The 14,553-nt window shown below is 41.2% G+C and overlaps 1 protein-coding gene across 1 annotated transcript; it reads right to left on the bottom strand.

The window, feature by feature from the left end:
* Window positions 1-7,289: 7,289 nt before the first annotated feature.
* On the bottom strand, window positions 7,290-11,204 carry LOC121944201. Its single transcript, XM_042487926.1, has 2 exons — window positions 10,418-11,204; window positions 7,290-7,423 (listed from the first exon to the last, which is right to left on the bottom strand). The coding sequence occupies exons 1-2, from the start codon at window positions 11,202-11,204 to the stop codon at window positions 7,290-7,292; spliced, it is 921 nt and encodes a 306-aa protein (XP_042343860.1).
* Between the last annotated feature and the right edge of the window lie 3,349 nt (window positions 11,205-14,553).

The raw sequence follows: 14,553 nt of genomic DNA, 5'->3' as shown, positions 1-14,553 counted from the left end.
GTTGCAGTTTATGTAACCAACGATGGTTAAAGATTTGATTAACACTAAAATAATACAATGAAACTGTGGAAAGCAATTGAGTATTTCATTTTAATACTTGAAATTTGCAATTTTTTAAGCGATTTATTTATATGCGTTGCCTTTCTGGGAGTCAGGAAGTTACGAGGAGCACCTGAAAGCACCATAGAGAGCCGTGGATTTGGTGCTGCCATCTGCTGGACGAATGAACGTACAGCACGGAGGCCTGCAGGCCCAAACCTGGCTCCAACAGCTGCGTGCATCACTGCGTTCACGCCAGCTACAAGTGATCCTCGCAACCAGCGACTTTCTGTCTAACACGTGTGCGCATTCGAGTCATTGAGCCACCATGTTTATGTTTTGTAAGCTTATTTAGTAAAACAAAACACTGACGGCACTTCAGCTTTCAATCCCACTCTTCAAATTCGCTGTCCAGATATTTTGACCACTTGCGCCCAAAAAATGGCAGACGGCAGTCCTTGCACGGCCTTGGAAAGAGTCAAAAGTAAGTCGGAAGATAATTCTGATCACGTATATGAAAATGCAACTGGGACACCGCTAGTTTGAGCCCCGGCCTTGTTTGGCTTACGCTAGCACGTTTGGTAACAAGTTTATTGTCTTCAACTTTTTTTTCTGAATATTTATGTTACAGTTGAAGTTAAGAAGTTTCGAGCTAGCGGGAAGTCCTAAAACCAAGGGTAAGTGTTGTTTGTTTGCGTCATATACAGTCAGTGATTTGCCTTGCAGTTAAAAACAAACAAACAAACAAACAAACAAACAAACAAACCCCACCTTTTGTTAGTTACGTTAATTGTGGATGCTTAACCTGTAAATTTTTTACGTAAAATCAAATTCCTCTGCTTAAATTTGGCTGTCATGTACCACTGCCTTCTCAAAAACAGGTGAAATTGACATTACCAGTGGTTCCATAAAGTGTGCCAGTAATCTGTTCTAGTTAGCCAGCATGCAAAATTCAAACTGCCAGACCCTCGCTTAAATGGAATGCAGTTATCACTGGTGTTATTAAATTCATCTGTGCTTTTCCAACTATGATGTCTGAAAAGGTCATTTGTGAGATCCTCCAGCCCAAAGTTGATGTGCTAGCCCAATAGTGATGTTTCTTGGTGTGTGTGATAAAAAAGGCAATAAAGCTGAGAAATATCCAAAAATGAAGGCATTCCTACACAGCAAAAAGATGCAAAGCAATTTAATTAATGATATGTTTTTTTCATATAAACTTTTCCAGAAAGTAATACAATTGGATTTAACCCTTGCATCTACTTTTCCTGCTTTGACATAAGAAGCACCACCAGGTGCAGCCTGTGATGGGCACTTGTCTAAAGAGTGTTGCATTTAGTTACCAAAAGAGAAAAAGTACCCCTTTTTCTGTAGAGAAGTCATGTGCTGAGTTGTAGTGTATGAGTGGTTAGATAAAAATAAACTCAGTTTTCAGTTACTGTCATTTTGAAGAGAATGCAGACAATGCTGTGTATTTCCTTTATGATCATTTTGCTTAGGAGGCCATTCAACTTACAGATTGTGTGTCACCCTGGTAGCCAGACTGCAGTATTCATAACAGAGGCAGAGGATATACAGTAGCAGTGAATTCTGTTGCATCTCTAAAGCATTAGGGCGTTTATTGGTCTTCAGTTTGCTTGAATTGTTTGGAATTAACTGCACAGTCTTAGGACTATCATCAGACGGCCATGACAATATTTTGATTCTTACTGATGTGTCCTCAGTTGCACTTGCAGATGCAGTACCTACCTGTGGGCAGTAACAGTTTCTAAAGCCGTGGTAAAATATTGCATTTAGCCATACTCCCTCCTGCATGGTCACACTCTAACAAGGGTAAATGTTTTATGGCTGATGGTACTAAAATGCCTTAAGGAACATCAGAGGACTGTTGACTTGTCATAATGAAGGGTCCAATTTGTTAAAGTGTTTGAGTAAGCTGCGGCATAAGCAAGCCACCACAATAGGACCCTTACACTGAAACAGCTAAACTGAATTCAAACCTCCACTGATTTTTATTGTTAACACCTGTGCTTTTCCTACTGTAACATGTCAAAGCACTTTCTGAAAAAATGCTCAAATCTCACATGTAAAAATGATGATTAGCTATAGAACAAAGCTGACAGCCTAAAGAACAAAGTCAGATTTTGATAATTGGATATCCAAACAACATAATTCTTCAACCCATAAAGTCTTATTTTTTTTCCATTTCTCTTAAATCCTTAGACCTTAAGGTCTGTTTCAACCCAGTTTCTGCTTTCATACGTATGGTCCACTGAAGCATTAGCTTTAAGTAGTCAAGGTCAAGAAAGCTGCGATTACTTGTGTAAAATGAGCATAAGCTCAGCCTACTAACTTAACTATTTAAAACCAGGCAAAATGGCTTTTTGTCTTTCAAAAATATGGCAAGAAGCTAATGAGCCAATTAAGATGAAAGGCCCCTGAAATTAGCAAAAAATTAGTAAAATGTACGAGAAAATTACCTGGAAAAAAACCCAACAACAACAACAACAACAACAACAGGGAAATACCTGAAAAAAACTCCATAAAAAATTGATTTTTTAAAATATGAAATTCTGTAAAATAATTCAAAAATTTATAACTGCTTTAAGCTTTAAAGAAAATAATTTTATAAATCTAATTTCTTTTTGCAATTTGTAGGACTTTCTTGCCAAGTCAACCATTCCCTTTCCCCCCGTGTTTTTGGTATTAAAGGTTTAAATACTTGTAAAAGGCATCTGAATACTGCACAAGAAAAGTGATGTTTATCCATGTATCAAAGGGTTAAAGTATGCAGTAAAGTAACTAAGAATTGTGCTTCTAGGTAGCTGGCGGCCTGTACCTGTTCAGAAACCAAGGAGTGGTGGCGTGTATCTACCTCATGCAAAGTCTGGCATTTGAAGCACACAACCAAACAAGATCTCAAGGTAAGATTGCATTTATCTTTATCTCATGTTGATTCTTTTGACATCCCGAGCATGATGTCTGTAGTTTGAGCTGTTAATATGAATTGCCCAATTAACAACAGCCACAGATCTACAAATACCAACACATTTGCATCATGGCACAGAATTTCCATGATTCTGGTTCTTTATTTTCAGCGGCAGAGGAGGTCTTAATAGTTTCTAAGGGTAGTGGTGGGAATAGTGAATGCATTAGCTGTTAATCTGTTTGTGATAATTGGTTTTTTTTTTTTTTTTGCTTGAGAAGTACTTTGTTTTGGAGAGAGGAAAGCTTTTGCCTGTGGCGTGTAAATGGTGCATGTTCTGTGAGTTTAAAGTGTTTGTGGACTTTTGAGACTGCATGTGGAGTAAAACAAGGATGGCAGCCATTTGGCATGTGGCATTAGTTTCTCATGCAAGAATAAAGGCATGCTAGTCATCACATCTGGTGCTGTAGTATTCTTAGCATGCAGTATTAACTGTCTGCATACATTAATTCCTACCATGGTTACCCATCCCTGGTCTGTGGGGGAGTCAGGAGGCTAACTTTGGCCACATAATGCATCCTTTCTGATGTAAATGTAGTTTGATAGGGTTGCAGTCTATGTGCAGGACATGCTAGTTTGACTGATTTCTTTACCATCTGATATCCACAAAAGCATTAGTCCAAATACATGAAGAGTATATGGTATGAATCTTTGAAATGTGGTAGTCCTTTAGTGTCTGCGCAAGAGTAAACACATTCAGGCCCCACTCCACTGGAGCAATACATGTACCTGGTCAGATTACTTTGCCTTGCCTTAACAAGAATCATTGCCCGGAAAGATGCATCCGACACAGTGAACTGCAGCTTACCACCTGGCCTGAATGCCAAAGTCCAGACCACAGAGCACAACCTCTGCTTTTAAACTTCCAATGTGCTTGTGCTTAATGAATCCAGGGTGGATTGTACAGACGTGAATGAGTCTCGTGTTGATGGGGAGCATCAGGGTACCACAAATGAATTTCAGTTAATTTCAGTGGGAAGATGCAAAGCCCGATTCTGTGGTCCACCCACTGAGATCTGGCCTTGTAGTCTGTAATGAGGAGAGTGATTCGGCTCTGACTGGAGCACCCTACCGCTTCAATGGAGTAATCACAACTGTGTTGATATTACTCTACCAACCCTCCCACTGCGCGGAGTGGACCCCCAGCTGACACTGTTTGAATTCAGATTACCCAAATCATTTAGTCATATTGTCGACCTTGATGTGGAATGTGACTGGCGATCCAAGAGATAAAAATCCCTCACGTTTAACTGAGTTTTCACAGTTTGATAAGGGCTTAAGCAAAGTTCTTGCCATGAGTGTAGCTGGCTGGTGTATATGTTTTGAATAATGTGGTGGGAAGTGTGGGTACAGGGGCTAGATCATTATCAGGTAAACCACTACAGAAAATAGATTTTTGAAAAAATGATGTTTTTCTTTTAAAACCAATGAAACAGCGCAGAAATAGAATCACAGGGAAGCACTCTGGGCAGAAAAAGGATGACATTTTTACTAGTAATATAAACCATGGAGCTGTAATTGTGCTGTTTTTTAATTGTAGTTTCCAAAAAGGGCATTTTGATTACTGCACAAAAACTAATAAAAAACAACCTGAATACCAGTCCCTTCTTGGTTGCTATACAGTTTATGGTAACTATATGTAGGTACAAATACTGTGTTGAAAAAAAAAACATCAGTCAGTCACCTTTAACAACAAAAAAGTACAATAGTTGTAGTTGTAGAGAAGACAGTAGAGAGATCTTTAGTCTTTTGCTGTTCTAAAGGTAAGATGCTTAAGAAAACCACTGTGCCTTCTTTTCAGTGATTATATTGATCGCACAGGAAAGGCGGAATCCAATTACACCGATAACACAGAAAGGCAGCAGCTGTTCATCACTCTATCAGTACTGAGCAGAAAACCAAAGAATGTTGATATGCAACCCAAGAGGCCTGCACCCTTTACTTGATTGGCTTTCACCTCTCAACACAGCCTGTATATTAGTGCAGATCAGTCATCATATTAATCACAGCAGAGGTGCATTTTCCCCACACTGCACATGTGCACATTTTTACTTTACAGATCAGTGGGCAAAAGCTCGACAAGCCAGATGGCTCCTCTTTTCGGGCTCATCATTACTGTGTGTACAAAGGCTGGGCAATACATCAATATATATTGATGTCATGATATGAGAGTAGATAACGTCTTCAGTTTTGGATATTGTATTGGTGTTGTCTCTTTTTGGTTTTGAAGACTGCATTACAGTAAAGTAATGGCATTTGAACTTATATTGCTCTATTATTTGCCTTTACTATCAATTAGTTGTCAACTATTAAATTAATCCCCAACTAATTTGACAGTTTGTCAATTAGTTTGAGTGATTTTTTTTAAAGAATTAAAGGAAAAATCTCTGATACCAGCTTCTTAAATTTGTATATTTTCTGTTTTTTTTTTACTCCTCATCTAAGTCAGTGAAATAAATCTCTTTGGGTTGTGGACAAAAGAAAACATTTGAGGATGTCATCTTGCACTTTGGACATTTTGTTACCAAACAGCTAATTGATTTATCGATAAAATAATCATCAGATTAATGGACAGAGAATTCTCATTTTGAAAAAATATTTGTGAAAACGTTCATCATTGTGGCAATATCGATACTGAGATATTTGGCAAAAATTTCTGATAATTGATTTTCTCCATGTCGCCCAGCCCAAGTGTGTAACTTGCTTTTTTCCTCAAGTCTGAACAGTCCAGCTGTTTCAGCAGTGTGTGTTTGTGTATGGGTGTCTTTTCAGTCCATAAATATCTGTCCATAAGCATACCCTTTAGAAGAAACTCTACAGTGTCTATTATTATGAGTGCTTTTCATAACATGAGACCTCCTTTATACTTTGAGTTTTAAGTTAATTGCATCTGAACTGAGTTCTCTCCCTCTTTCAGGAGAGAGCAAATGATGATGAAAGGGTAGAATGTGGACATAACACCTGCAGAATTTAAAGTGGGAGAAAAAACATTTCAATGGGCTAGCACTGAGACTGCCATTAGGGATTTAAAAAAATAACACTGCTCAAAGCTTTTATTTGCTTTTTGTAGATGCTGTGTCACATGTTGACTTATGATTACAGATAATAATATACTTGGCAACTATTTAGCTTTGTTTTTTTAAAAACAAGGCCACAGGTGGCTGTCAAATATACCAAAAATATTGTTGCATCCTTAAGCAAAGAGGTGCTTCTTTTCTGCATTTGACTTTGAGCCTATATTTCTCCACCAGAGGGCAGCAACAGTCAGAACAAGCCCTTGCTGGTTTACTGCACTTCTGAAAGCCCATCCCTCATGTTAAGAAAATTACCTATATAATACATAGAACTGGCTGATGAATGTGTGTTACTAAATACATAAAAATATTTAAAATAAAGTTATAAAAAATAATTGTAAGTGGCTTAAGAAAAACCTTAAAGTGGATGTAGTTTTACCTTAGTTTCCGTCTAAATTTTGACAGCACAGTGAAGCTGTCACAAGCTTTTCAAATTCCATGTGAGTAACCATCAAGTCATAGGTGAAAGATTTTTTCGGGGTGGGGGGTTGTTCTTTATTGTGTGTAAATACATTTTGCATCAGGGCTTTTGAGAGAATACTGAAGACATGTTGGTCTCTGAACTTCTCATTGCTCCTGCCCTGGATTCTGGCAGCCCTGTAGTCAGTGTTCATTATCTGCTCTTACAGCTTTGACTTCGGCACAGCAATTACATCCTCAGCTGCGCTGATTAATCCAACATGGAGGCATTTCACAAAATGGTTTTGAAAAGACATTTCCAGACACTTACTAGGGAGTAGCTGTGGCACGGCTTGTTTATGCAGATAGACTGAAGCCAGTCATATTGCAATAAGATGTTTTCAGTGGCTGCTTAAGTGTTCTCTTAACCTCTAGAGTATACCATGCTGGAAACAATAGGCTATTGGTAAAGTGATTAATTCCATCTGTTTTACCCCTGACATAAAATGGAGGTCTGCCTGATGTCATGTTTGGGTAATGTACGTTTCTCTATTGTTGAACATATTCCCTCTATGGCCATCCGTTAATACGTCTCCACTGCTCTCTGCTTAACTGCTTAACCTTCCATTCTCTCCTGACAATCACATAATCAATCACTGTCCCATTACTTGACAAGGCAGACAAAGAGAGTGTATGAGTGAGAAAAACCTTTTGGCCTGTCTCGACAAGCAAGAGGAATGTCGACTTCAGAGGGCTAACACAGGCAGAAAACAGAGGCCCAGTAAATATTCAATTTAAAGGATCCCCAGATAAGGCGAGTTGAAAAATTGAGGCAGCACCCATTCTTCTAGATAAGAGAAGACGGAGCCATCTGGAGGCTGGGAGATAGCGAACTCCCACACCATCCCAGAGACCTCACTCTCATCTGCTGCAGCGGCAGAGAAGGGAAAAATAGAGTGCCGACACTTTCATTATGTTAACTTCAAAATGAATTTATTCACATTCAGTGCATGTAGTTACTGGCTTTGGTAAACAGAACGCAACTGTTGTGCCCGCCATTATAGATAACTGTGGTCAGTCTAAACATAATGCTTTTCTTTATTAATGATTTAACACCTTAATAACTATTTAAGATATTATAAAGTAAAGACAGTTTTCTCCGTGTTACCACTGTAAAGTAAACATTTTAAAAAATCATGTTGTTCTTAAAGAGTGTCGTCATTCTACATTGGATGTATCTCTTAATAACCGGCTTTCATCAATGGTTACCGCAAGATAAACACTTGTATTCTTTTACAAAAATTGTTCAACATATATACTCAGTAGGGGAAAAGAGCCATCAATAGTCTCGACAGTTGCACCCACTTTTGAAAAATCCATTTCTGACTCAGATAATCTTTACCTTTATGATTGAGGGTATTAGTCATTTGATTAAGATTCAACCAGGTTTCCTTCAGCTAGTCTGTTTTATATAAAAAGCAGGTGTTGGAAACATTTTGCACACTCAGTGTGAAGATACTGAATATATATATAGTACAAAGTATACCAAACACAAGTGATGCATTTTAGGCCCACGCCTGTATCTCCTCTAAACCCACCTTGACTACATCTTTGAAAACAAACAATAGTGGCAAAAATGGACTCTCCGCTCGTGGATAACCTTGTCCACATTCTTCTAATGTACTTTGTTGACTCCTTCACCATGCTATTTCGTGCCAGCCACATTGGATTTAGCTCCGGGATAATGCTTTTGTCAGTATGTTTTATCTGGTCTCTCACTCAGGTACGCTGTTCCGTTATCCCTAATTACCCCCACTGCATTTTACACTTGGCCCAGAATTCTTAATGCTTGATAACAGATGCAGGTCGATTTGAAATTTACTTATAGCCGCATTATCTTTTTGACCCGCATCGCAGACTGACTGTCCCACAGGCTCTTGGGTGAAAGCTGTTAACTCTGTGATAACAACGACCTGAAGTGATAACCTTCCAGCAGTCTCGAGGACACACAGTTTGCTACATATGTGCTGTATTGCAGTCGCAGCATTTCTTATTCAACCTTGGGTGCTCTGCTGTGCTCTGATTCATTTAATGGGATCGAGAGGGAGGTTAATCACTATGTCCGACCATAGACTGTTAAAATGCTGGCTGATCATTCTATGAAATATTACGATTTGTATTCCTTTGAAAGACGTATTTGAACTCTAATTCCGTACAAGTGAACTCTCCTTTTTTTCTCCTTTTTAAGCTGTAGCAGAATTGCCTCCCCAGTTAGGAGTCACTTTGATTAATTTACTTCAGGAGGACGACATCTGTGTTTGCAGATTTTCATTAAGATCAACAGTAAAAGCCTCAGACAAGGTTCCACTTGTCTAAGTTATTATCCCCAGAAGACATGGTTGATTAAGTGGAAAAAGCTCTTTAAGTATTCAGATAAAATAATTCTCAGGAAGGTTTATTTTGTTTGCCTCGTTTAGGACAACTTTTTAAGAAATATATGTAGAAATCTTTAATCCATAAAATTCAACGCATATGCTGCCAGCTGTTTTTTTTTTTTTCTACCACTGTGCATTCTGCTCGGGAGTTGAATTTTGATCCAATTGCCATAGATGTCTGCAGCATCCAGTTAAGCTTCAGCAATCACTCAGCAGTACCTTTTCTTGAAACTAAAATGGTATCTAAATGGTGTGAAAATGCAGAGAGGCAATGCATAAAAATTGTCAACTGGAGAAAGTCAGCAGCCATTTTATTTATAGTGTCAGTCAACCACAAGTGCATAATGTTACCGTATAAACTTGGCTCCTTTTTTTTTTTTTAGACCACATTGTTCAGCATATGATTTTGCTTAAGAAAAGGTAGAATAAGAAAAAGGTAGACGTTCTATACAATAGATGTGGTGGGTGGGTAGGCCTATTGACGAAAAGAGGAAGGAGTATAGCGTGTTGCCTTGGTTTCATATTTTACAGGAACAGTGTAGTGTGAAGCTCAGTCAAGCCCAGTTTTAATCCTTTTCTCCACTGTGTTGTGTGATGTTATGTTGTTATCTTAATGATAATCTGTGCCTGTATTTCCGCCCTAGGCATTTCTGTCAGGCTGGGTTGGTTTAGGAGCTGCGCCTTATCAACAGCTTTGTCATTAAATCAGCTTTTTCTACAGACAAATTTCACTGCCGTTATTCTTATCAAAAGATCAGCACACTGTGATTTTCTGTTCAATCAGAGCTTTGCAAATTCAATGATGTGTGAGTAAGAAAGATGAAATACCAAACAAAAATTCCACTGGGGAAAAAAACCCCCAATTTATTAAATTTTGTTTTCATGAGAGTTAATAATCAGACAAATAAAATTGGCATAGTTTGCATTGGTCATACCGTCAATGACTTATAACTTTTTTTTTATATTCTTGGGTCTACCTTGTGTATTTTTAAACACTTAAAGAGTATGGAGGAATAGAGATGATTGTAATATGAGGCTCATAAATGATTTTATCCACAGGCTGTAGATAGTTTACTGCAAGCAGGAATCTGGAACCTGTGCAATTCATGGCTTTTTCTTTTGTGCTGTGAAATGGGATGTGAATCTGTTAAAGATTTTATAGCACGGTAGCACACATCACAATTATGTGGATGTGAGAGACCATGTTGGACGTGCCGAGAAACACATCCCTTAAATGCTGTATGTACAGAGGCAAGCTTTCAGGTCCCAGCCAAACTGACCTCTGGAGGCTGGAATTGGTACTCAGTTCTTCTGAGAAAGCACTGTTCTGTCTGAGTGAGTGTTCTGATTGTCTCAGCATTGTGCTTGAGTGGAGGGCAGCGCCAAATGAACTCCTCTGATTCAATCCTCTCCACTGTTTGACACCGGTTCAGCCAGTCAGTGAGGAGGGTGCACTGAGACTCCTTCCCCCAAACATACTCTCTTACAGTGGGGGAAACTGCTGTATGGCAAAGGTCCAAGAGGTCTCTTGCATGCTGTCTGCGAGGCAGATTCGACACCCTCTTTCTCTTCCCACAATGCACTAAGAGTCTCTGGAGGCTGATAGCCCGGTTCCTGGGAATCCAGTTGGTCTTTGGAAAGAAGGATGCTGATGGAGGGCACCGTCCTGTGCACCGTCATCTCGGATGCCCCCCCTTCGCTACTCTCCCACACCTCTTTCACCACCTTGTACCGCAGTTTGGTCAGCTGGTGCAGAGAGCCCACTTTTCGTTTCATGATCTCAGCACAAGTAATGGTCTTTGTGACCGCACGGCCTGACCCGGTGAAGACCACCTGCCTGAGCCCACCGTCACTCACACCTCCCCCACTTACACCCTTCTCTCCCTGCATCCGTGCCATGGCAAATCCCATTAAGTTGCGGATCTTACTTCCCTCCTTCACGCGCATTTCCAGCACTCCAGAGGCCAGTCCTGGAAAGGGACAGGGGCTGTCCTCCTCAGTTCTGCAGACTTTCTTAAACCCTTCCTGCCCTAGTTTGAGTGCAGGGGGAGGGACAGGTAGTGGTGCTGGCTTCAGCGGGCTGGAAACACTATTGACCACTGCTGGCTGGCCAGCATTGCTGTAAGTTTGATCCTGATAAAACGAGCAGGTCCCTGGCGTAACCCCATTCTCCATTTGGATCACTCTGGTCACCTCCAGTCCGGGATGGGGCCTGATAGCGTCTCTGATCAGGTACTGGTTCTGGCCACTGACCACTCCACACCCTGTGAACATTTCTTCTGTCTTCAAAGCTCCGCCGCAGTATTAGTCCAGACACACACTTTCCCCACATGGAAAACAGCTCAACATCATTTTCTTATGTATATGGCACTTTTCTCTCCCTCCAGTCAACAGCTGTAAAGTTTCAAGACTTCACATAAGAAATATTACCCGCTCCCCAAGAGCACTATCAATGAAGTCTTTAATGCTCGCTCTCAGAAAGAGCTGGAGAAATAAGATAAACGCCAGGCTGTTAAATAAGAGCACTGTCGGGACCATTCAAGATGTTCTTTAAAGAACATCTCAATTTCATACCACAAATGACTGTTTGGGAAGTGCTCTGGAGATGGATTTAAAAAAAAAACAAACGACAAATTATCCTCTTTCCGTCATTTGTATATATTTTAAATGTTTCTTTTATCCTTAATAGCTGCAAAAGATATCGTGTACTTTGTTGATTTGCCTTTAACTAAACTTTTCTAAAGAGAAACTAAAAGCTCAAATTTAGACTCCACCTTTTTCTCAGCGATGCAGTCCAGCGCTGTTGATTTTCATCTGCTGATCATGCTGCCTTCAACTCAAAATTGACCTCTTGGGTTGTCCAGATGTTAAGTTCCAGCTCCTGTTTTGGACCTCTGGATGTTTTACTCCAGCTTGAGTAGGTATGCGTCTCCTCTCCCAGTGCTCATCTTGGCATCCACAGTAGTTAAGGCCAGGGTTGCATGGAGGTCTGCACCTGGGGTGTCCTCCCTTGAGCTTTGTCTTGTCTCCAGTGATGCTCTGGGAAGTCTGTTCTGTTCCCCACAAAGAGACATAAGGGACAGGAGCTGCCTCACAAATGCTCACAGGAGGAGTGTCTGTGTGGTTGAGGGGGAGCATGAGGGAAAGGGGAGACAGCCCTCTTAAAGGCGCAGGTCTTTTCATCTTTTAGATGAACACCCTCCCCTCCACAACTGAAGCCTGCCATCTGAGGAGAAAGAGAAGGGCAGGGCTACTGTGTCGCTTTAAAACCTACAACGCAGATCCCCGGCAACTTTGTCAATCTCTTTAGAGGACGTTCCAGTGTTCAATGTACATGACTGATTAAACCTGAGTTCTGAAATAGAGACTCAGTCAACCTTTAAAAATGCATTTTCAGCTACGAAACAATGAATTAAATTAGCTCTGTTATAATTGAAAACATCCTTCAAAGAGCCACTGAAAGTCAGCAGCATTAAATTGCACTGTACTTAGCCTTTATCCTATTAGATGTTTGTGACCATTACAATTTACATAATGCAGCATTAATAGCTTCATTGTTGAGGCAATCAAGTGGCGCGGTAAGAATGCCTGTCTCTTAACGCTTGAATTGTTATATTGTTACAAGGCTGGAGAGCCCTTGTGATCAAGGACACAAGGACCACAAAAAGCATAGAGGCATGACTTCCATGTTCGAGGTGCTGTATTAATAGTGACTGTCTTCATTAGCCTGCCGTATCTGGGCAGGTGAGGAGATGGGGCTGACAGGTGGGGTAATAAGCATCTTAATGGGCTTTCCATCACCAGTGGAGGGCGCTGGCTCGCTCCCTTCTGCAGGCCCAGACAGCTGTAGCGTCGCCCCGTTCAGCCCAGTCTCCCGGTCGACAGGTGGATTTGTTTTTGTGTGTGACTGACAGATGGGAGAATAGGTAAAGACAGCCCACTGAGGCTGAACCTATGAGGCCAGGAGAGAGAGGCAGACAGTCCTAACTACTCTCTGCTCAGTATATCCCATGGTGCACAGTAGTACATGGACAGTATAAACTCACTATGGTTCAGCCCGGTCCGTGCCGTGAGGCTAATTCACAGTGGCATGTGTATTATATTGGATCCCTATGGTAATCAAGGAAAAAATAAGGAAAAAACCCCACACCTCCAGCTCCGACCGGCAAGGTAGAAACCGGATTTCAGAGTCTTATTAGCAGTTTGAATCATCCTTGAAGAGTGGATGGATTGATTGGATCCATAGAATGATTAACTTTTTTCTTTTAATCCCTATGTATGGGTTGGGAGAGCTATTTATCTCCGGAGCCATTCCAGACACTGCAGGAGACGTAGTGACAAATATCTGTCTTTTTCTTGCCTTTTTTTGTGAGCTAAAAAGAAAAGGGGAGAGAAAGAAGACAGGGGGGAGGAGGGAAGGTCTGTAGCGCTCACCACCAAAGTGATCATTCTGTTGTTTGGGAGAAATTACCCTCATCAGTCATACAGAGATGCACAGCTGCCTAAGGGGATCTGGTAATGTTACTGCATAATAAACTGTGTTTGTGTGTGCGCATGGGTGTGTGTGTGTGTGTATGTGTTCGGCATTAGAGTGAGGGGAAGGCGAGAAAGAAATGCAAAAGGGCAGGGGGTTAAAGGAGTCTGATTTAACCACAGAGAGGTTAAAATTGATGATTAAAGCAGCTTTGTAATCATCCCTCCTTACATCATGGCATTGGGACATCATTTATCGCTTCTTTGTTTAACTTTAGGAACCTGTTGGCTTGCGAGAACGTGATTCAGCTTCTGAGTTAAAATTCAGGGTTCTGAGCGAAGTGTCTTCAGACAACTTTTTTGTCTCCATCAAAGACAAAACCATTCTCCAGATGGCTAAATAAAACCATCAGTGCTTTGCAGAAGTGCAGTGTATTGACCTTTTTGAGCAGAGCTTTTTTCCTTTAAGTGGCTTCATTTAATGATGGGTGGAGGCGGCGGCGCTCACGCTTGGTCACTCACTCCTTCACACCTCCTCCACAGAGCTGGCCTCTGCTCCTGTAGCTCTCTAAGCACTTACTCCTCACTTTATCTGACCTTGGCTGGCATCCGTGACAGTCTTGGCATTCTCTCCCTCGCGCTCACTTTCACTGTCTTCGCTCAACAACCACCTTCGGCGTTCACTTCTGCCCACCTGAATTCAAGTAAAGAAAAACCATTTATTCCCAAAGACTGTGACAAATAGTAGAGGTTGTGTCTTGCTCCTCTCCCTCTTTGCTATGTACTTCAGATGTCTGGAGTGGTTGTTGTTATGAATTGTAGGGCTGTACCTTTGTTGTTTGTTGCAGCACTGCAGAGTCTAGTCATGGAGGGGCTTGTTGTGCTGTTGTCAGGGCTGCACATAAGCGCGGTGCCTCACTGTGACAGCCGGTCGCTCACTTTACGTTAACCGCAAGTGTTTTCACGGTCATCAACCAATGGTGGCCTGGAGGCTGTCATTTCGCTCCGTGTGGAGCTCGCCCGCGGCTTGGTTCTGCCCCACAAACTCACAGCCGGCACTGGTGGGGGGACAGAGCAACACACACACATGCATATGCACACACTTAGAGACACGCGCACACGCCCACTGGATGGGCACACACACATACAG

The sequence above is a fragment of the Plectropomus leopardus genome, chromosome 1 (assembly GCF_008729295.1).
Source record: "Plectropomus leopardus isolate mb chromosome 1, YSFRI_Pleo_2.0, whole genome shotgun sequence".
Classification (NCBI taxonomy): Eukaryota; Metazoa; Chordata; class Actinopteri; order Perciformes; family Serranidae; genus Plectropomus; species Plectropomus leopardus.
Note: the sequence above shows the minus strand (reverse complement) of the source record. Positions and strands in the feature narration are given on the sequence as shown.